This window comes from Taeniopygia guttata, chromosome 13 (genome assembly GCF_048771995.1).
Source record: "Taeniopygia guttata chromosome 13, bTaeGut7.mat, whole genome shotgun sequence".
NCBI classification, from domain to species: Eukaryota; Metazoa; Chordata; class Aves; order Passeriformes; family Estrildidae; genus Taeniopygia; species Taeniopygia guttata.
In genome coordinates this window covers 3,828,595-3,851,192 of record NC_133038.1, presented here as the reverse complement: position 1 = coordinate 3,851,192, position 22,598 = coordinate 3,828,595, and the positions used below count along the sequence as shown (strand labels likewise).

The 22,598-nt window shown below is 42.0% G+C and overlaps 1 protein-coding gene across 1 annotated transcript in view; it reads left to right on the top strand.

Annotated features, from left to right (window-relative positions):
* ADAMTS2 (ADAM metallopeptidase with thrombospondin type 1 motif 2) overlaps positions 1 to 22,598 on the top strand; it is a 174,723-nt gene that overhangs the window by 128,075 nt on the left and 24,050 nt on the right. The window contains exons 6-11 of the mRNA XM_030283925.4: positions 8,575 to 8,731; positions 9,543 to 9,648; positions 11,267 to 11,410; positions 13,359 to 13,491; positions 14,964 to 15,077; positions 22,069 to 22,214. Coding sequence (XP_030139785.4) covers positions 8,575 to 8,731; positions 9,543 to 9,648; positions 11,267 to 11,410; positions 13,359 to 13,491; positions 14,964 to 15,077; positions 22,069 to 22,214 — 800 coding nt within the window. The remainder of the gene's footprint in view (positions 1 to 8,574; positions 8,732 to 9,542; positions 9,649 to 11,266; positions 11,411 to 13,358; positions 13,492 to 14,963; positions 15,078 to 22,068; positions 22,215 to 22,598) is intronic.

The following is a 22,598-nucleotide window of genomic DNA, read 5'->3' as shown; positions in this document are numbered from 1 at the left end:
GAGTAGAAGGTGAGGATATTTTTCTTTAAACATTTGGGATAATTTAGCAGTGGAAAAGCAGAGAGAAGTGTATAATTCCTATTTTCTGAACCTGTTCTGAGGAATTAGAACAAAGCCTTGAATATTTTACTGTCCCACACATGAGCACTAACAATTTTTAGGAAAATATATATTCAAAACACATAGTATTAAGTAGAGTATGTGTACAAGTTAAGGCAGTGCATGAATGAAGCAGTGTGGTTGGCTTCACAAAATGAAAATTTTATTCCAGTCTTGTTTGAGTAAGCATTTCTTTTGAAAGCATGGAGCTAATATCTTCAGATTCATTTGCTTCACTGCAGGCAATTTATATATATTATCAAGGGTGCCATTTAAATAATCATAATAATTACATTATGGTTCTGTAATTGATGAAGTATGTACCATCAACGTCAAGTTTATGACAGCACTCTCAGCTATTGCCAATTTCCACCCCTGAGCAGCCTTCTACTGTATTGTGAGTTTATCAGATGATTATATTATTTTATACAATATGTCATCTGTTGATAAGAATAATATGGACAATACTTGAGTTGCATAGCAACCAACCTTTCACTGGTTCTTGCTTGAAGGTACTCCACTCTTTCAAATGTACTTATTTTTTAATATTCTCAAACACAGGCAACTGTACATGCACAAGTTTCAGTAATTTCAGGAATAGCATTAATTGCCCTGGTAAAAAACCTGAAGATATTCCTTAGTGATCACATGCTGAAATTACTTCAGGGACTAGTTCAAAGGATCTGACATGGTTTTACTGAATTAGCACTTTGTGTGAGTTATCACCTCAGGACTTTGAGGGGGTGGTAGGCTGAGCCCTGCCAAGAGCACCAGGCTCAGGCTCTGGCTGGGTGGTGTGTTTGGGTGTTTGGGGAGCAGGCAGTGTGGCTGGGCTGGGGTGGCTTTGCAGAACCTGCAGGAGCTGCCAGCCCTTCCCTGACTCGCCACTTTTCCATTAGTACTTTCAACAAGTGATGTATACAGGCTGATGTGAAGGCTTCAGCTGTGCCTTCCTGCTGCCCACTCGTTTATCAATTCCATCATAAGGATAGAAAAATGTGTTCTGCAAAGGGTGCTCCATATCTGTGTTGGCTTCAGAAGCCACAGTGCATTTCTCTGCATTTTCTTGACATTGACTTCCAAAGTCACTGGCTTTTCTGATGTGATGGGATACTGCAAATAAGTAAACAGGGTACATGCAGTGCATTTTTCTTCATATGGGAAAAAGATGAGCTGGCTTGCTTCTGCCTTTTTGACTTCAGCAGTAGGAAGATTGGTTCCAAATTTTGGCAACTGCGCATATATTTGAGATTAATATAATTCAATGTTTGTGCAAATTATTCCACTTAGACCTATTTTGGTTGTAACAGCTCTGTAATACAGCTAGCTCTAGAATACTCAGGGATATAAGCAAAGCAACCACGAGCACCAAGTGCAGAGGAGGTTGCAAGAGATGAGCTGAGCATGCATTTAAAAACCCTGACTGGTTATTCTAAAATTTGTTTGGAAACATTTAAATACTGAGCACTGCATAAAATCCTCTCATCGCCTCTTTGAGGTGAATGAATAAAGATTATTATTCCCATTTTACAGCTAAAAAACCAAAGATGTTAAGTGTTATTTTCCAAGGCCACACGGAAGGCCACTGGCAGGCTGGGGATAAGACCTCATAAATTCCTGGCTCCGGCCCCACGCTCTGTCCACTGACAATGGTGACTCTGTGTGCAGATGAGCTGCCCTTGCACAGCACAGAGGAAAGCACATGTTAGCTAGGATGGATGTAATTAATACAGTGATTAATGAAAAAACACTTGGAAATAATTTTGCAGGGGCTGCAGGAGTTTCAATAAATGCAGCCACCTGGGGATTTGTGAGGCTTATTTCTTGGAAAATGTAAGTGTGGCAGTGCAGGACACCCCTGAGCTCTCCTTTGGCACCATGCACAGCCTGAGTGGCCTGTATTCAGCCTGTATTCAGCCTGTATTCAGCCTGTATTCAGCCTGGAGCAGGGTGGGATGGGCTGAGGGGTGCTGGCTCTGCTCCGTGGCATCTGGAAGTGCAACCAGGAGGGAGTGAAAACCCACAGAAGCTGTAAACCAGTGTTAGCATCATAATAAGTGGTTGGACTTGGACCGTATGTTAACTTGGTCAAAGAGGAACCTGACTACCAGTGCAGAGGGCCTCTCAAATAGCTTTGAGGTAGCAGTTCAGGAAGAAAGTGCTATGGAGTGGATGCTTGCAACCTCATAGGACAGGACTGTTCAGCTGAGAAGGACTTTTCAATTTTGTATGTCTGCGATATTAGCAGAGCTCCTGCTGCCTTCATTTGGGACAGGGCTTTACCTTCGATATTTTCATGAAATGTTGCTCTCTTTATCTGTGCCATCTGACCTTTTCATGTCTAAGTTTGATGTAAGCAGGGGAGATGTTCTTGGTTCAGCCAGGATGGAAGTGCTGGTTCAGTCTGAGTCAGGTTCTTCTTTCTCTCTGTTTCCCATAAGGCAGCCTTGGAAGTACAAATCGGATTTATTCCTTAAATCTGGTGTTTGTCCTTATTATTTTGCTGTTGACCCTGTTATTTCCCTGGATGGATGAGCACCTCCACTTATCTCTGCCTCTCCCAGGAAGGTGCAAACTCTGGCTGAGAGCACCTGCGCCTGGCAATGCAAGGAGGTTGTTAGCTGCACTATAGGGTCATGGAATAGCTGTGCTTGGAATGGACCTCTGGACATCATCTAGTCCAACTGCCCTGCGCAAAGCAAGGTCACCCGGAGCAGGTTGTTCAGGACTTCGTCCAGCTTGGTTTTGAATATTTCCAAAGACTCTATAGCCTCTCTGGACAGCCCTTCCCAATGTTTGGCCACTCTTATGGTATAACTACAGTAACACTCCTAAAGGCTTTTTTTCTTGCCCATTGCCTCTTCTCTTTTCTCTGAATGCCACAGAGAAGACTGTCTCAGCCATTTTTTTCCCCTGCCCGATAAGTATTTATATATATTGAGATTTTTCCTGAGCTTCCTGCAGCCTCTCCTTGTACTAGGTCACAAATGTGAGTTGAGTATCTTATTTTTCCACTGACATTGGTAGATGCAGAAGACCTGAAACAATCAGCAGGAATCAAGCCCTGATCTTACAAATGTGTCTGAGGATGGAGTTGTTGACCCCAGTATTTGGCCATATCCAGTAACCAGTTCTGCACAGGCTGAGTTGCAAGGCCAGGATTTACATATGATGTAGCATTTTGTCAGCTGTTCATGTATTTTCACTTTGTTCATAGGTTTCATTTGGGGATGAAGAGATATTACCCCTCCTGTTTTTTATCTGTGTGGATTGTTGAATTTCCTTATTTATATATTAGACTTAGAGTTTGTATAATTTCCCAGTGTGTTTTGTTGGGACCTTGAAGAATGTGGAGCTGGCTGATCGCATAAACAGTGCTTTGTACTCCTGATCTGCTTACATTCATACAGAATTAGAGACTGAAAAATGTTTACAAATTGCTGCCATATGAAAGCTTTACAATGCAAAATGAATGCAAAATGACAGTTTGCTGAATGATCTATTTTTGTTAGTTCAGTTACCATGGACGTTCAATAATTGTATTTATTTATCTTTTGCTTGTCTTGTTCAGGATGAGTGAGAGAAGAATATAGAAGTTCTAATCCAATATCCAATGAGCAGTAGAAGTGCCAAGTAGAAGCAATGTAAACAGTGTGTTTTGCAGAGTTTTTACTCATTCAGGAAGGGAAAGTCATATGTTAAATTGTTTCCTGAACGTGTGCACTGCTGTGGTCCAACTTTTCCTACTATAGTTTGAAGCCTGTCATGTTAAGAACGTTTCTGCTCCTCCTGGAGCTACTGAAGAGCTGCAAAGCCTTCTCCGTTGGTTCTCTTGGAGCACCACCTAATGGATGAGTTAGGAAAGGTCCCAAACTTCTGAACAGCCTAAATTTCTTGTGCTCTTATCACCAGTTACCTGCTCATCATCACTTTTGTGAAGTTGTACCCAGTGATGCCAAATATCAGATAAATAAAACATTTGTTTAAGGGGAGCTGCCATTCCGTGTGTGACACCAGTGTGTCTTTCACATGGGCTGGCAGCTTGAATATTCTTGAAAGGCTTAGGTAGAATATAGACAAAATTTGCAGTTTTCTTCTAAGATAACATTGTTCAAGAAAAAAAAAATTGCATATTTCTTCCTTGTCATATAATCTCCACAAGTATTTGAAAGACTTTCTAGTCAGCTTAATTAATGACTTGTTCTTCAGTGTGTTCATATAAGAGAACTGTTAACTTCCCAAAGGATGAGACAGAGAGCAAAGAAGGTTCTGAGACGTCTCTGGCTTTCAACTACTTCCTACTGCCCTGCTTTACATCTTTGTATGAATGGTAGTTGCAACTCAGTTTTCTTCTCTTTTTTTTTTTTTGTTGTTGTTTTTTTTTGTTTTGTTTTTGTTTTTGTTTTTGTTGCTTCCATCTAAGAAGGAAGGGAGTGGAGAAGAAATGAAGGCAGAATCAAAAAAAAAGAAGGAAAATGTGCAGCATTGGTAGATGTTGAGTTTCCCAGAGAAAAGGCCTCAGCTAGTTCTGTAGGGCAGACTGTCCTCGTCACCCTCTGTGGTGTCTCCTCGCCTGGGGGATGTTTTCCCAGCTGAGCCCTTTCCACTTCTTGGCCAACATCTCCATCTGTTTCCATCAGCAGTTCACAGATTTTTTGCTTTTCTTGCTGTGAGAAGGAAAGTTTCTCTTTCCATTGGCAGTTTTCCTGCTGATCAGCTGAGTAATGCTCTCCACAGGCCTGCTGTCCTGCTTGGAAAGCGGTCCTTCCCAGCCAGGTCAGAGATCCCAGCCAGCTGCAGGACCTGCGAGTTCCTGGCAGTGTGGGCCCTTTGCTGGCCAAGAGTAACACCTACACCTCTTCTCCTTGTGCAGCCTGCTGGTCCCCCTCTTCCCCTGTTTGCAGTGTGACAAAAAGGGATTTTACCTTTCAGCCCTTATTACAGCGCATAGTTCATCTCTTTTCCTCTTTGTTACTTGCTTTGTCCATTTAATAAGGGGTTGGGCTCTGATGAAAGCCCACATCGCAATCCAAAAGAAAATATTATTAAGTGTTATCTGATATTTCTACAAGAATAATTTTTGGACAACATCCTTTTAAAACATATGACATCTGCCCTGTCAACTAACAAGCTCTGCCTGGTCCCATGATCTCCTAAGCTCCTTTCTCCAGAACAGCAGCATTTCTCTGTAAAGGCAAGGCAGCTAGAAAAGTGGATAAAATTCTATATAAAGGCATGCCTGGCTTAGGAAGTCTTTGATCCAAAGACTACTGGAGCCTTGGAGGTTCTTTGGAGGGAAATGCTACCTCTAATTCCCTTCCCGGGCCATACCATCGCTTGCTGTGAGGAGAGGACCATGGTGTTCATGGTTCTTCAGTCTCAGCCAGTGCAGTTGCACAGCACAGTGAGCTTGACTCACTGATGGTTCCCTGGCCATGCAATATTTGCTGTTAGCACTGTTGGAGCCTTTCTGATCTGAAAGTCTTTGTCAAATTGCGGAAAGTTGTCATTCAGACGAAAATTTGCTAGGAATCAAGTGGCTTTCTCTTTTCAGGCTGTTGCATTACAGTGAGGAAAGACAAGGGATTAGTGACCAGATGGTTTGAGTGCTCAGTGGACTTGGAGTACTCAGCAGATTGAGTTTTATCTCTTACTCTTTGAAGTCCTCTTCACTTACAGAACCTAGACTTGCTACTTACATTCATAGCACATGGACACTCAAAATAATTGACTTCCTAGTGGATGTCTTGTTTCTCAACTTAAAGAGCAGTAAGGCTCAGTTTTATGATGTTAAAGTTGTGTCACTGGTAAAAACATTGGGTCAGCTAAAATATGTTTTCTAGGACTTGAGTGTTCTCAGCTTCCCCTTTTATGTGAAAGGGGTTTTTTTCTTTCTTCCTGTTGTGTTGGAGGGAAAAAACCCACAATGCTCCATATTAACCAGTTGGTCCAACTTCATTTGCTTGAAGACAAACTCTAAAATCAGTGTTTTGATAAGTAAGCATTGAGGTTCTCTTGGACTGAGCCTGTGGTTTTGCTCTTGGAATGGACTTCAGAATACAGTGAGAGAGTTGTTGACTCACGGCAGATGCCAGGCAGTGCCTGAACCACGGGAGCTGCTGCTTTGCTGTGCCAGACTGCTCTGGCCTCTGGCAGACTCGATGTTAATCAGAGCAGTGCTGAAACCTGCTCTCTTAGTTCATTCAGAGACAAATATTTTGCTTTTGTGATGAACTCCACCAACAAGGGTTTGGTTTTGCGGGCAGGGAAGAGATGACAGAGGAAAGCTATAAAGCAGTGGTTATTAGGAAATAATTGACATTTTATTTTCTATGCTTTTTTGCTGATTATGCAAATTCACGACTTCTTTGCAAATAATTGGATACCCTTAAACAAAGCATATGTTGATAGGGTGTGTGTTTTCATTGTCTTCTGATCATTGTGTCTTAAATGATGCATTTTTTCATTTGGTAGAATGTACACAAGGAGGTCATTATGAAATAAAGAAGTATTAGCAAACATCAGAAAATATTGGAAAACTAGAGGTTTCTCAACTTCATTTTACAGCATTCTTTGCTTTTGAGTCTTGGAGTCAGATTTTTTATTGAGCTCCTTTAAGGAATTGATCTTTTTTTTTTCCGTTTTAGAGAAATAAGAGTGAAAGTGAGGCAAATAAGTTTTGTGTTTGTTTGCTTGTTTGTTTTTGTTTTACCACTGATGGATATTATTAAAGACCTCAGCAACAGTCAAACCCAGTTTAATGGACTAGAATTTTTCTTGAAGAGCCAAGAGCCTGTATTAGTGACTCCAAGTTTGTTTAAGTATGTTCTTGTAAATATACAAAGATTCGATAAAGGCATCACAACTGTCCCACCATTTAAAATACAGTTATTAGTTCAATTTCCAAGGGAATTATGGCTGGAAGCAGTATGATCCAGCACAGGATTATATTACAACTTCTTCATTCCACAGTGGTATCAGAATCCAAACTGTGCCTCTATTTGGTTTATAAATTTGTTTTTCTGAACATTTGCAGAATTGTAATAGCTTAGTTTTGCCAAAATCAGACCTCAGTTTGGCAGACACTTCTTTTATCAATTCCAGTTGTTCTTCCACAGCCCTTTGAGGATTTTCTTTTTCATGTAGTCAATACTCTACATATTCCATCATGCATTCAATTAGAGGACACATCAAATACATCTGTATTTAAATATGAATTATGTTACTTCTCTCTTATTTTTGGCCTAGGCTAAGTTTTGCTCTATATTAAGTATTTTGGAATGACAAATGCTTGCAGTACAGTATAGCATCTAAACTGTAGTAGGTTTTGTTATGATTACAGTGTTGTCATGGTAACATAATTTTTGCAAATGAAAAGCCAGGGTTCACATCTGTAGTTCTTACAAATCCTGGAAGTCCTGAGACAGGTCAGTTAGTAATGCATTTTACAGTATACCACATACAATAAGCTTTCTAAAGTCTTAGCAGTGTACAGTATCAAGCAGAATTAGCTGGGAACTCTGAAGAAAGTACTTACTGCAAAAAAAAAAAAAAAGAAAAGGAGACAAATGTAATAGTTGGATTTTAAAATGCCTTTCTTGTCTTTGCTCAAGAGACTGCTCTTTGCACCTCACCTAACACGTCAGCTCACTGGAGAGCCAAGCCAAGCCGTGTCAGTTCACCAACCATGTAACGTGTAGTTTATATGGAGAATGGCACCCCACAATGGGAAGTTGTGTTCTACCTTCTGAATGATCTTCAGATGAGTAGTGGGATAAAGAAAATGCAATTTAAAAGATCGTCACTGAGAAAGTCCACTTCTGGAAATAATGATTCAAGTACAGGTGAAAAAGTACACTTGTTTTACATCAACAGAGCATCCAGGAGTGTGCCAAGGTCTGACAGAATGGCCTAAACAGTTCCATTTCATGACAAAAGCCGCTGATGAACAAGATAGGGTGCTGGCTCTCTGCAGTTGTTGTGATAGGCTTTTCTTGGCCATTAGGCATTGATCTTCCTCACACTGGGTCAACCTCTCCTGGTTGAGACTGTTGTGATTCCTAAAGGGACATGGGCTCCATCAGGAACTGTATATCCAGACTGGAAGTGATGGTAAAGAGATGATAAAGTGACGTAAACGGATGCCAGGGTGGCATAGAAATAATAAGAGTGCACAACCCAGTATGAGTTTTGTCATTGGTATACCCATCTTTTTATTTCTCGTCTATTTTTTTTTGTTATATTTTAGAGTTCATTAAATGCAGAAATCACAATCTAACCATGAACTTTAGCTATTTTCTTGCTTTCTTGATCCAGTAAAATTTGTTTCTGACGTGTAAGTATCTCCTAATTAAGAACAAACTTGTAATGGAAATGGGATATTTAGTCAAGTACCTTAAAAAGTTGGGAAAAAAATGGCCACGCTTTTAAAAAATAACTTTTGGTGTCTTTTTTTGTTCCCCTGTGTGACTGTAGTCTATGAGTCTTATAGAGATTGGGAACCCCTCACAAAGTCTGGAGAACGTGTGTCGCTGGGCCTACTTGCAGCAGAAACCCGACACTGGGCACGCCGAGTACCACGACCACGCCATCTTCCTCACCAGGCAGGATTTTGGTCCATCAGGCATGCAAGGTGTGTGTCTGGGTTTGTTTTGCATTTGCATTTATTACTGAGCCAGGCTAGTCACGTACAGTTTAATTGTGTCTCTTTTGCTGAGCTGTGCTCAGTGTTTTCTTTCCCCAGGAGCTCTGCGTTGGGCCATTTTCAGTTGTAACTGCTTCACTTGTTATTTGATCCTTTCTTACTGATTACCTATTGGATCATTTCTGTGTTCTTACTGAAGTAAAGAAAATGGGATACATATGTAAACAGTCCTGGAAATGTCCAAAGTTTAAATAATAGATTTTGTGTTTAAAAAGTTCCAAAGCTGTTGCTGTGTTATAGCCAAATTGCAAGAAATGTGGTTATGGAGAGGTCTGGAACAGCAGGGCCAAGCACTGTCCACTTTTTCCCTTTTTCAGACCTCTGCCTCCTGTGAGATCAGGTTTTCACCAGAGGGGGAAATCTCAGAGCTTTCCCATTCATTTTGAGTTGGCCAGAACTGCTGTCAACTCAGGGCTGGGGCTTTGCCCCTTGAGGGCTGGTATTGGCTTCTCCATACAGCAGCACTTGGTGTTCTTTGCCTCTGTTGTCTTATGTCTTAGAAAAGGCAATCATAAGGCAGTCCAAAGAGGTGCCAGGAAGTTTTCATTTGTTCAAGGCTGGTTTCATCTGATTCCTTGATGAAGGAGCACATCATTAAATGTTTGGGGGCAGAGGTTGTGAGAGGATCACTTCAACTATACTTGTGTGACAACAGAGGACAGAGCTCACCCTAGAGCTTCCCCCCAAGTTGATTTTTCTGTACTTGCTCATTTTGTGAAACACTTTGTGTTTCTCACAGGCTACGCTCCTGTCACTGGGATGTGCCACCCTGTCCGCAGCTGCACTCTCAACCATGAAGATGGTTTTTCATCTGCATTTGTGGTGGCTCATGAAACAGGACATGTGTGAGTACAATTGGACATCTGTGTTGTGCGCTAAATGGCTTTTGGTACAGCCAAATACTGATGACATCGAACATATGCAATTGATGTTAAGAAACAATATTTAGGGTTAGCTCTGGTTTCAGGTCTCAGCTCTCACAAAGCTTTCTTTATGGTCTTAAGTAAGCTTTATATTTTGGGATTTTCAAAGGGGAAAAAAGAACTAATATCAAAATATCTTCCAGGGCTGCTGTGGGACTAGATTGAATGATATATTGTAGTCTCCTGGTGGAAATGTAAAGTACCCATAATACAGAAATATGAATTCACTGAGTCAGTGAAACACAGTATTCTTGCAAGCAATCCATACTAAATAAGGAGATAATCTGTATATGTTACTGCTGATAAAGGAAACAATACTGTATAGAAGTGAGGTGCCAAACACTGCAGTTACGACTATTCTATATATCTCACATAAAAAATGCAATCATTTTACCTGTTGACATGATTTGAACCCATGCCTGGGCAGCAGTTGTCAGAGCTTTGGTTTTTCCCAGCTCTTTTTAGTTTCCTTGTTTTCCCTCCAGAGAACTCCCACTGATTTCCCATTTTCTCTTTGGTAGAATAACAGTTACAGAAGGCTTTTTCTGAATAGTTTCCATCTATTTTGTTTTCCCTCAGAAAGCCTGCTGGCCCTTTCTCTTTTTTTAAACAATAAAGTGCCAAAATTTATTGAAATCACCGTAAACATATCTTAGTTAGACAGAGACACCTATTTGAGACTCAGTTAGTATTTGATTCCAGAATTTTTGAATTAGGAATGAAAAGAACACAGCATGGGCTTTAAAAGAGACAGCACTGCAGAAAGTTTGTATCCCTCAGGTCATATTCAGCCTCGATCTGTTAATTTGGCTTAACTATGGACAGATATTGCCCACATTAGTCCAATAGTGCTTATTAAAAATGCAGTATAAGATCCTAACAAAGGAAAGGAACAAATATATTAATGATAAATCCAAAAAGCAATTTCAAAATATCTGTAATTTGGGGTAATTTTCTAGAAAGCATCCACTGCTTTCCAGGCTGTTTCACATTTAAACAATGTGGGATTGCTCCTGGGTGACAGCAGCAGCTTGTCTGAATTAGCTTTCTGTGTGGTGCTTTTCTTTATTTCCATGCAAAAAAAGTCTGCAGTTGCAAAATACTTTGAATCAAGCTAAGGTGTGATTTTTTTTTTTAGAAGTTATATAAAGTCCTGGATAGCTCCAGTTTAGAGCCTGGGAACATTTCTGTTAGTATTCCTGGAGGGTGGGCAGGCTCAGTAATTCAGAAATAGATTCACATTTAGCTGTAGTAATTCATAAATGTGCATGTACACAAAGTCCACAAAAAGCATTTTTAGTTTTTTTTGAAAGTGGATTAGGCTTGACATGAAAGTACCTTCAAGGGTCAGTCCTTCCATGTGGGAGTTACTCCAGACCAGCTCTTTAGCTCCAGCCTCACCCTTATTCCCCATGACTTTGCTCGTGTGAGCAAGGCCCATGGGACTTCAGAACCCTGCTGGCACCACCCCTGGTGATGTGGGGAGGGGACAGCATCGGAGCCCACCCGTCACCTCTGTGTCTCTGTGTGTGTGGGGCAGTTTAGGAATGGAGCACGACGGCCAAGGGAACCGCTGCGGGGACGAGGTCCGGCTGGGCAGCATCATGGCCCCCCTGGTGCAGGCTGCCTTCCACCGCTTCCACTGGTCCCGCTGCAGCCAGCAGGAGCTGAACCGCTACCTCCAGTGAGTACCAGCCTCTGCCTCCAGTGAGTATTGCTGGGCCGCCTGTGCCCTCAGTGAGCATTGCTGGGCAGCCTGTGCCCTCAGTGAGTATTGCTGGGCAGCCTCTGCCCTCAGTGAGCATTGCTGGGCAGCCTGTGCCCTCAGTGAGTATTGCTGGGCAGCCTGTGCCCTCAGTGAGTATTGCTGGGCAGCCTGTGCCCTCAGTGAGCATTGCTGGGCCGCCTCTGCCCTCAGTGAGCACTGCTGGGCAGCCTCGCACGTGGAACAGCTCTGCGTCTCGCCTTCGCTTTCATCTCAGCCCATTCCAGATTATTCTCATTTCATTTATGTCTGTTCATTCTCTGGACATTGAGGGTGTATTTGCTGTCCTGTCAGCAATAACAGAAGGCATTGTTATGAATCTTATTGTTAACTTTCCTCCCTCCCTTCCCTAGTCTCTAGCTGAGGGCTGCCTTGGCTATCCAGCAGTGTTGTGTCTGTCTTGCCATTTGTTGCTTATGATACCTGTCAGTGACATGGTGCTGCCTAGAGAGGAAAATCTGCCCTTTTAGTGATCAGGGTTTTCCTTGACATTAGTTCATATCTGAAGAGCATACATGATTCCAGAATCAGTTCCTCAGTTGTTAATTTTTCTTTCAGCACCTTAAATGCAAAAGCTGTTGAAACAGCTTCTTCCATGCCCCTTGCCTTCCCTTTTGGACCTCACACTTCAGGCATTAGACCTGTGTGGAGTTCCCTGACACATTCTGTTGTTTATGACCTTTTTTTTTTGCTCCTTACAGAAAAAACCTCCCCTTGTTATGTGCAAGTTGTATAAAAAATTATGGGGAAACTACTACCATAACCAGCAAAAGCTGAAAATGAGTAGGAAAAAAGTGCAGCAAAATACATGGAGTAAACATGAGTCAGTCTTTTTGTCAGTATTTTTATTATTGAAGATATCTTAGGTGTGGCAATGAGAAATAAAAGCATTGTTAGGGAAGTGTGATTGTTTCAGTTAACAAGATCCTCCAGAGCTTTAGACATTAAATAAAAATCATCTGGCCTACAGGGCTGCTTTATGTTCTTTTAAATACAACTATTTATAAAATGTCTTATAACAAAGCAGAATGATGGTTTACTTTGAAGTAAATCTAATCTCAAAATTCTGCTTTCAGCTATTCGTAACTTCAAGGCAACCTTAATGATTGCCAGGAGAGGCTCGTGTATGTTGTCCTCATGTCTGTAAAATAACTGGGAGATGTTTCAGAGACCCTGTGGACTGTGCCAGTGTTGTGAATCAACCAATACTTACTTAACCATTTGGTGGGACTGGCATGACTTGGTCAGATGTAATTCTACAGGCTGTCCTCACTCCTTAGGAGCAGAGGAGAAACTTCCACGTTGATCACACAGAAAGGAAACTTAGTTTAAATTAGGGATGGAGCTGGGAGCGATCAGGAGAAGCAGAGAGAGGGAACAAACCCATGTGAAGTCTGTAAATGAGTCACTGCTTCTCAGGGAGGACACAGGGAAACTGTAAGCTCAGTGGTATTCTGGGCTGGTAACCCTGGCCTCTTGTTTTTGAAACCTCACTTGAAAGACAGCTGCAGGCAGCAAGAAATTCCACAAATGGAAAATTAATTAGACTTTCTTTTCTTCTTGGTCTCATGTGGATTCTTGCTTTGATTCTTTTCACATAAGGAGCCTGGAGACTGATAGGAATTTACCTACAAGCTAAATGGAAATTACAATGGAAGGGCCTCAAAAAAAGACATGTAGATTCCACTGAAGGTAGATATGACGTGCTAAAGTGAATGTGACCGTAATTGCAATATTAGCTGCTCTTCAGGACCAGCATCTGAGAAATTGTAGGTGCTATTTTGCTTGGAACAAAAAGGCAATGAAACCACAAACACTGTGTAAGCCTCACAGCCCCATCTGTTCCTGTAATTTTTGCCTGTTGCAGTTCCTATGATTGTCTGCGGGATGATCCCTTCGAACACGACTGGCCTTCCCTTCCGCAGCTGCCAGGGATTCACTACTCCATGAATGAGCAGTGCCGATTTGACTTCGGGCTGGGATACATGATGTGCACAGCTGTGAGTACTTAACTTTAGCTTCTGCTATTTCTCATCCAGGAGGGGTCTAAGTGTCTCTGAAACATCCTTAATAGAGACAGGGTAGTGAAGCCCACAAGGAAAGATGTTGTGCCTTCTTATCTGTAAGCAAGGATTAACAACTGAATGTTGATGTATATGTTATTTTAAATATCTCTTGGCTTTTTCTTTGTTTGGTTTTTTTAACTGGAGTCACAGAAGTAATTATTGTGTAGTTTCATAAATATCTGTAGTTGTCAAGCAAACAAACTTGCTGTGTTATTGAGCCTCCTCTTGCTGGCAGCTGGTTATTTTGCTACAGAACTCCCACCCAGATGTGGAAGGAGATAGATTTGCTGCCACATCTCATAATGCTATCACAGGGCAACATGCTTTTATGATCCAATTTTATGGAAAGCGTGATGCATTTTGATACCTTGTAAGAGAAAATAGGCCTCACAGCAAGTAAAGCAGCTTGTAAGGGCTCTTGATGACATGGTTGGCTCTTGTGTATGAGGAAAACAAGAGAAGAGGCAAAGATTAAGTTTAAAGCAAGGCAAGATTAGTGCTATTCTCAGTGGACTGCCCTCAGAAAATAGAGTCTTCTGCAGCAGTGCTGTGTCTCCCACCTTCAGCTCCTCAAGTAGAACTAAATATTAAATGGAAAGAGATGTTTTCAGCTGCTGGCAGCTGCTGACATGTAACACTTCTGCTCTCATTCCCATCTGCAGGAATATATGTGCCGAGCGGTGTCCCTAGATAATGGATGAGAACCTTTACAGTATGAGCTGTAGTGATGTGTCTTTACACAATTCCCTCTGATGCTGCCTTGGAAGAATGTCCCAGCCAAAGAGAATCTTTTCTTATAGCCATCCTCCAGAGCATGGGAGATGGAGACTTTCTATTCTTCTTTGTTCAGAATAGCCAAAAGCATGTCCAGACATCATGATTTAGTATGTTTTGTGGTGGGTGGTTCCCATCCTCTCCTATAGAAGCCTTTGCATTGTAGGCAAAATGCTGATTTATTCATTGGATTGGGGACCTGATCTCAAATTTCCATCCCCCTAAGAAGGGGATTACAACAGCTGAGCTAAAGTCTGAGCAGCTCATTTCCATCTCCCATGGGTGCACAAGGATTTTTTGCTTTGTTTTGCCAAATGAAGCAGCCCCATTTGGAGAAGTGGTAAGAAAAGGCAGTGTGTGTCTCACTGCCTGAGGAAGCTGGTTGGTCACTTGTATAACTATTTTTGCCTGACTTTATTCTATCGCATGCAGATGGGATTTCACCTGAGAGTCATTATTCTGTATGTTCAAATATTCAATCCACAGACATCACAGTGCTCCTCAGGGATCAGCACTAACAGCTGGCATTTTATACCTAGGAAAGGAACTCTCCCATCTTCAGCTTCTGTTAAGGTTTCCAGTGGGATCTCTCTCAAAGCATCATCCACTTTGATTTTTTTTGTGTGTTCCAGTTCCGTACATTTGATCCCTGCAAGCAGCTGTGGTGTAGCCACCCCGAGAACCCCTATTTCTGCAAAACAAAGAAAGGGCCTCCGCTGGACGGGACCATGTGTGCACCAGGGAAGGTGAGAGCTGGTGCCCTGTGTACCTACATGTTTGTGTGTGTTCACGTGTATTTGTGTGCAGATGGGGATGTTCCCCTCAAAATTCAGAGGAACAAGAGAAGAACCTGTCTGGGGGACCTGAGGTTTGCTAAGATGTGGGGCAAACTCCTGAGTGCAAGTGAAGTGCTGAGCATTAGCTCAGCTGGTTGGAGCACAGTGCTAATAGCACATGGGTCTGATCCCTTTAGGGGCCATTCACTCAAGAGCTGGACTTGATGATCCTTGTGAGTTCCATCCAACTCAGAATATTCTGGGATTCAGAGCAGTGTGAGGAGAGGACATGAGGTGAGGGCTGATGTGGGACCATTAAACCCCGTCCTCAGGCAGCTCATGGCGGTATCTGCCCCACGCAAATCTCTGTGGCAAAGCCAAAAATGGGGAAATTTCCACTCTCCTATGACTCTTTTGAGGTCAGGGTGTTGTGCTTGGACCAGTGCTGTTGCCGTGGTGCTGCCTGGCCTCCCCCGTGCAGAGAGCAGCGGGAGCTGGAGAAACAGCCCAGCCACGGCCACTGGAGCTTCCCGGAGGGGAGGGATGGACGTGGGAGCTGAGTGCCAGCTAGAGAGAACCCACATGTCAGCACAGAGGGACTGTGAGCAGAGAAGGGCGGCTCTGTGGAGGTGGATTTGCAGGTTTGATGGGAGCCCAGGGAGGCACGAGGAGTGGTGGAGGGATGTGTGGGGTGGCAAAGGCTCAGAGAGCTCCGGCCACGCAGCCACCGCGCTGGAGCTGCTCCCAGCCCCGGGGATCCTCTGTGGGGATCACACTCTGCTCACAGTGGGTCTGAACTCCCAAGTCCTTTGAAGTCTGATGAGAAAAATCTGGCTTCCCTAGGCTTTGGATGCAGTGACTGAGGGGGAGAGGAAGATGTCGCTACTTGGAAAGGTTTTTTCACAACCCAGTGTATGACATCATTTATGCAATAAATGAACCATATTAGCAGCTGCTGTTATGGTTTGAAAAATCTTTTTTATGAAAAAGTTATGTTAAATTAATTCCCCAGCAAGTCACGCTCTATTCAAACCACTCCCTTCTGGTTTTCTCTTCTTTAAATTATTCCTGTTACAAAAGCTTTGTCTCTTATAAAAAAAAATTAGGTTTTTAGACCTAAAATTTTAGACAATTTATTTGGATACACTTTTATTTATCTTGATTTTTATATTAAAAATATTCACGATCCCCATGGCGAGACTGCAAGAAGTCATCTTCAAAAAAAAAAAGTTATATTCCATTTTGTTGCATCACCCTCTTCCCTGAGCTATTCATTCATATTAGTATTTGAACAGAAATGAGGAGAAAAAAGGAATTTGTAACCCTACAGTTAAGGATCTGTCAGTGCTTCCATTATAAACAGTTTGTCAGGATATTATGCAACTCAGCTGTAAAAATTTTCTTTGGACTGGAACTTGGGATCCAAGGCTTCAGCAAGCTGCGCAGACAGCCAGGCTTTTGAGCTCTGCAGAGATGCAAGAGAGTATGTGCACATTCTGAAGTTTCAGTAGATGATAGGACTCTGACTGTTTTATTCTCAAGGGAGCTGTCCCAGTTTTTTGATAAATAAACTTACTGCCACCTTCCAGAAGAAGAACCTGAGAAAATTATATAAAATGAAAACCATTTTATTAGATAAGGCTCAGCAGTCTGAAATAAATGTTGTTGGGTTTTTTGTTGTTTTTTTTTTTTTTTTTTAATAGTGGGAGTTCTGGAGGTTCTATACCTGACTTTATGTATCTGAGATGAGCATTTGACCAGTGTATTTATTAGATATTGGTGGTTTTAATACAGGTACATCAGATCATTGCTTTTACATCTGTTCCTTTCCTTTCCATCCCTGCCCTTGATTTTCCCTTCCTCTGTTCACTCTCTTCCCAACTAGGACAACACCAGAGGCTCTTGCCTGAATACACAGGGCTGTAAAATGCATTTATTGCCCACAGCTGGGACTCAGTTGCTGTGGGGCAGCTTCCTTTCAGGTACATCTCCCAGGATACCTCATCAGCACTTGAGAAAAATAGAAAACAATTTCAATCATGATCTCCTATTTACTTTGGAATCATGCCAGAAAAGAAAAGTACAGAAACATAAGCAATTAAAGATGTTGATTGAGAAAGATTCATTTGTTTCCCACTTTAGGGACTTGCAGTTTTCATGATTTCATACCACTAATTCCCAGGGCCTATTTTAAGCTCAAACCAATCACAACACTGCTGATGTGCCACAGAAACATCCTGGCTTTGCTGCAGCTGAGGGGACAAGATGCCAGAAATGAAAGTGGTGCTGGGGAGGTGAATGCAGCATGTGGGGCGTGGATGTTCTCACCTGGGGCTGGTGTTCACCCGACTGATAACTGATCCCAAATCCAGCAAGATGCCAGTGAGGAGAATCCAGTCCAGCTGCCTCCTTCCTAACTGATGGTCAAGGGGCAAGAACAGCCATGTGGGAAATGTGCAATCTGTAGCATATTTTTGGCAGGCAGGATATTAAGGGGCATGTTCTGCATGCCCAGGCTGTGTCCTGGATGTCCCAGACACGACCCTTTGAAAGGGAAGCTAATGCTGTATATACATGTGTATGTATGTGTACAGATAAGTTTATATATTTATGTGAATGTTTGTAAGCTCTTCTGTGCCTGTGGTTATTTGAACTAAGTTGCCAAAAGAGTGAGGTTCTGCCATTTTGAAAACTTTTTATAAGTCTTCTTGTGCACCTGGAGATACTGAGCAACCATTATGTTAATTGGCAGCAAACTAATAATTTGCTGTGTTTAAAGATAAAAAAATAACGTATTCTCCTGGACCTTCCCAATCAGAAAAGAAAACTACTATTTTGACAGAATCCTGAAGGAAATAGAATAATTTATACTGCTTCTAGCTTGATTTGTTAAAACCAGACTGAGTTTTCAACAGCAAGAGGAAGGTTTCTATCAGTTTTGTGATGCTTTGATGGTGCAGCCACTTGCAATGGTCACATTACCTTCCATGAAATAACTCTGGTGTGTGAAGTTAAGCACATGGAGGTTCAGAGTCTTACTGTGGAGTCACAGACACTCCATAAATTGCTATAGTAAACCATGCAGGCAAGACATAACTGTGCAAAGCTTAACTCTGCCCGGCATTCTCTAGATTGAAAGAAAACATGTGCTGTCAGCTGATAATTTATTTACTTGTATACAATTCTGTCAGCTCTACCATTAGCCTCAGGCTTCTGAATCGAGGCAAACTTCAGAAATCTATCATCAGTTTTTGTTATTCCATTTTTTAAAAATATTACTCTTCTGGGGAGACATTTATGTCGGCTGAAGTAGCTAACTGCTCTCCACAGGGTAGAAATAAAACCCAGAGTCAGTCATGCAGGGAGATCACATGTTTGAGTCCATCTGCTTGCTGCAGTGACTAACATCAAGGTTTGCAGCACCTGAGCCTCCTTTTTTTTCTTTTCTTGGAGAGAGGTTAAGAGCCTGGTAGCTGCCCCTGCCAACCAAGCTGATGTTGCTCTTGGATTTGGCTTCTGTGCCAAGGACCCAGCACAAACCTAGCAGGTCTTCTCTTTGCTTGCGCTGTGCTAATGAGATGATCTGAGTAAAACTTGGAATGATTTTTTACTCTGTCAGGAAAGGAAGGGAATGATTAAATATTGAAATAAATAGATATTTTTGAGCAGAAAGATGGACCAAGAATAAAGGTTTCTGAAAACACTAATGTGTAATCAAAGCAATGCAGTTAATTTCCCACTGAGAAAGCTGACCTCAGCTTCTCTTGGAGACAGATGGGTGAGTGTGTGCTGTGTTAGTCACCACAGAAACGGAGAATTCTTCTTCTTGCTTCTCCACCAAAGAAACTTTTACTGCCTCAGAGTAGTCCTCAGTGCTGGAACTTTCACTTCATCCCTTGCAACTAATTATTTTAAACAGATGGAGCAGAGTGGGCCAGCCTGTGTGTGACAGGGAATACAAATAAATCAGTAATCCCCTCCTGATGGGACCCCAGGGGAGTGAGGAGAACTGAGCACCCCTAGCCTTGGTGCAGTATGAGGGGTTACTTGGTAGGTCCTGGAGCATCAAGTGAGGAGATCAGAGAGGTGCCATTGCTGCCCAATATAAAATAGTTACAGATACCCACAGAAAATCTTCAAGTCTTTTCTTGGAAAATTGACTTGCAGATGTGTTAAGCCCACAGGAACACACTGGCTCTTTTTTTGGCATCCACAGCAGTTGTTTCAAAGAACTGCTGAAAACAGCAGTGGAATGTTTTACTGCAAGAAATTCAAGCTCCCTGTCCTGGAAATTGCACTTGTTTTGGACTGCCCTGGTTGCCAGAAAAATAGGCGAGACTGCAAGAAATCATCTTAAACTAAGAAAACAATTTGCATTTACCCATTTTTTTCTCATTTTAAAAAAGAATTGCTTTAATATGCTTCATTCTTTAAGTGAAACCCCCTGTTTATGAAGGGAATAGTGCTTGAAATTGGCTCTTTTCCACCTCATTATGCAGTTAATGTAGTAGCAATAGGAAGGGTTGGCTTTAACTTTCTTTATTACACTGGAGATTGCTCTGTCTCTGGTTTTACCTTCTCATGCATTTTCTTGCACGGATCTGCACAGAGTAAGATTCATTAGTGAATAATTTTGTTTTCTGTAGGCTCCTTTCTTTTAATCCACAAAAAAAGGCAGAGCTGGGGATGACTCATTTTACACAAATGCTTCTCTCCTAATAGCTCTGCCTCAGCTTCCCAACAATCAGCATCTGACCAGCTTCTCTACTAAAAATCAGTGCTGCTCTTCTCTTTACACAGCAAAGTCAATAACACTATTCCATGTTTGCCTTCCAGTTCAGGCACCAGTCTCAATGTCAGAGAGGGAGGATAATTAGAGGTTGTTGCAAACCTACATCCTGCTATTCCTGACTAAAACAGGAAAAAGAGGCTGGGAAACACAGTGTCATCACATGTCTTTGCCTCTCCTTCATGAGTCCAAGTACTGGATTCTGGATCATCACATAATGAACATAGGCTAAATGGCTCCTGAAATGGATTTGATCACTGCTGCGGAACTTACACCTGAGAGATGCAGCAGCCTGATAAAAGGATTTGTGAGTAAGCACAGATGAGGAGCTGTCACTTCACATCTGCTTCCAAGCCCAGCTGAAATGTCTATTGACAAGCTGAAACACTGCCAGCTTCCCCCGCATCGCTGAATGGTCCCCTGGCAGCGCAGGGCCCCACGACTCAAACTGTTTGTTCAAACAAACCCTACTAAACCCATATGTAAACAGTCCCTGAAGGGTACAGCCCTGAGCTTCTAAACCAAAAAAAGCAAAGGACATATTAGCATTTTGCATTTCTTTCATGCTTTGCTGAATTATCTCTTGTTCTGTCTAACATGTAAGAAAAATCTGCCCATTACAGCTCTGGAGCAAGATTGGTATAATTGGCTTGGTGGTAACTCATCTATTTCAATAGGTTTTGACTTTGAATATCTGAAGTCATGGGAATGAAAAAAATAGTTGAAACCTAATTTCTACTCTCTCTTCTATTCCTTGTCCAACCAAATCAGCCCCAAAATAAATTGCATGAATAAGGAGCCAGCCACTGAGCAGATTAGTGGATCAGTAAGCTGTGCCTTGTCACCATTCTAATGATTCTCTCTTGAAATTCAGCATTATTAATGATTATCCTTCACTTTTAGATTTGCCTTCCAGATCACTAATCGCTCTATGCTCAAGAACACTCTCCTGTTATATATCTTCTGATTTTGTTTTTGCTGGCAGCATGCATTTAGCCATATGCTTGTCTTGTGCAGCCTGCCAAATTCCTGCGTTCCAGGGCTTGTTAAGCTGTGTAAAATGTTGTTGTTGACTTGAATGTTAAGGAAAGTAAGTGACTGATTTCACTTGTTGTTGCAGCCATCTGTGCTCCTGAGCCAGAGCTCTCATCCCAGCAGTAACCGTTAACGCAGACAAACTGTGACAGTTCCATGCAAAGTCGTTTGTTTGCTGGAATATATTTTCCAGCACCCACACTTCATCAGTAGACTTTTATGAAAGCAGAAATAGTACTGAAACGGGCCAGAATCTTGTGATCCTTGAGAAGAATTCTTTGTGACTTCAGCTGAGAAAAAACTCCATGATTACGGACTGGAGAAATTGGTGGAAAGGCATTGACAGGTTTCTTTAACAGGAAATGACAGTAGAAATGATCAGTACTGGAGCTATGAAGGCTCTTAAAGAAATAAAATAAATCCCTTAATAGTCTGGGTAATGTAGTAAATTCAACTGCTGTAGAATGACTGTACTAAAAACCAGGTAAAAGCAAAGAGAAAGTGTGGTAGAGCATGATGAACTGTGCAGCTGTAGGACTGTTCAGGGTTGTCCCTATGGATTACCTCCTGGCTTTTTGGTCAGGTTTTCCATGAGATCTCCACGGAGACACTGCAAAATATTTTAATTAATAGCATTAATGTCTGCAATGTGAAGTTGCCTTAATTCCATGACTTTGCTGATCGCATTTATTATAGGAATATGTGTGTGGATTTGGGAGCAGCTGGGCAGGATGGTGCTGTGGCCAGAGCTCCTGACAGTGCTGCCTGGAGAGGCTGCAGGCAATAGTGGAGGCAGGATGTTACTGTTAGCCTCCAAGATTTGGGATTCTGCCGTTTCCCTTAAATGATAACCCTGCTGCAGACAGGTGATAAGGAAATGTAACACTGAGAACAGTTTAACAAACTAGGTAGACTTGAAACCTGCATGCACACATGTGCATACTGACATGTAAGGTTATAAAATCTGAGTGAGTTTGGGATCATGGGCACAATCTGACAGCAAGTCCCTCTACTTTCTACTGGAGAGGTTAAAAAAATCCAGAACTTGTGCTGAAAATTAAGATGTGTGGTACAACAGCTTCTCGTCTGATATAAGTTAATCATCTAATAATTCTGACATCTGATTCTCTCTTTCAGCATTGCTTTAAAGGTCACTGCATCTGGCTCACACCAGACATCCTGAAGCAGGATGGACACTGGGGGGCATGGAGCAAGTTTGGCTCTTGTTCCCGCACGTGTGGCACCGGGGTGAAGTACAGGACCCGGCAGTGTGACAACCCACAGTAAGTGACACCCCACTGTGGGGTTCCACTGATGTGCAGAGGCTGCACAGGGAGGATCCTTAGGGCATGGCCAGTGCAGCAGTGCAGGAAAGGATGCTGAGAGGCGCTTGTTAAATCTGACCTATAGCATAAGTTGCCAGAAATTCTACTTTTGGCACCCTTAGCAAATCATGAATCATCTTTATTTCTCAGTTTATCCATCTATTAAACTGGTTATGCAGTTACAAGGGCTAATACAGTGCTGTGTGAAGCATAAGTAAAAGTTTAGGGTTTTACAGATCTTGTTTTAAAATGTGAGTATGAAATAAAATAAGTGATTTACTGGATTTTTTTTAAACCTTTTAAAAAGTTTTCTTTAATCCACCTTTTAGGATATTTCAACAA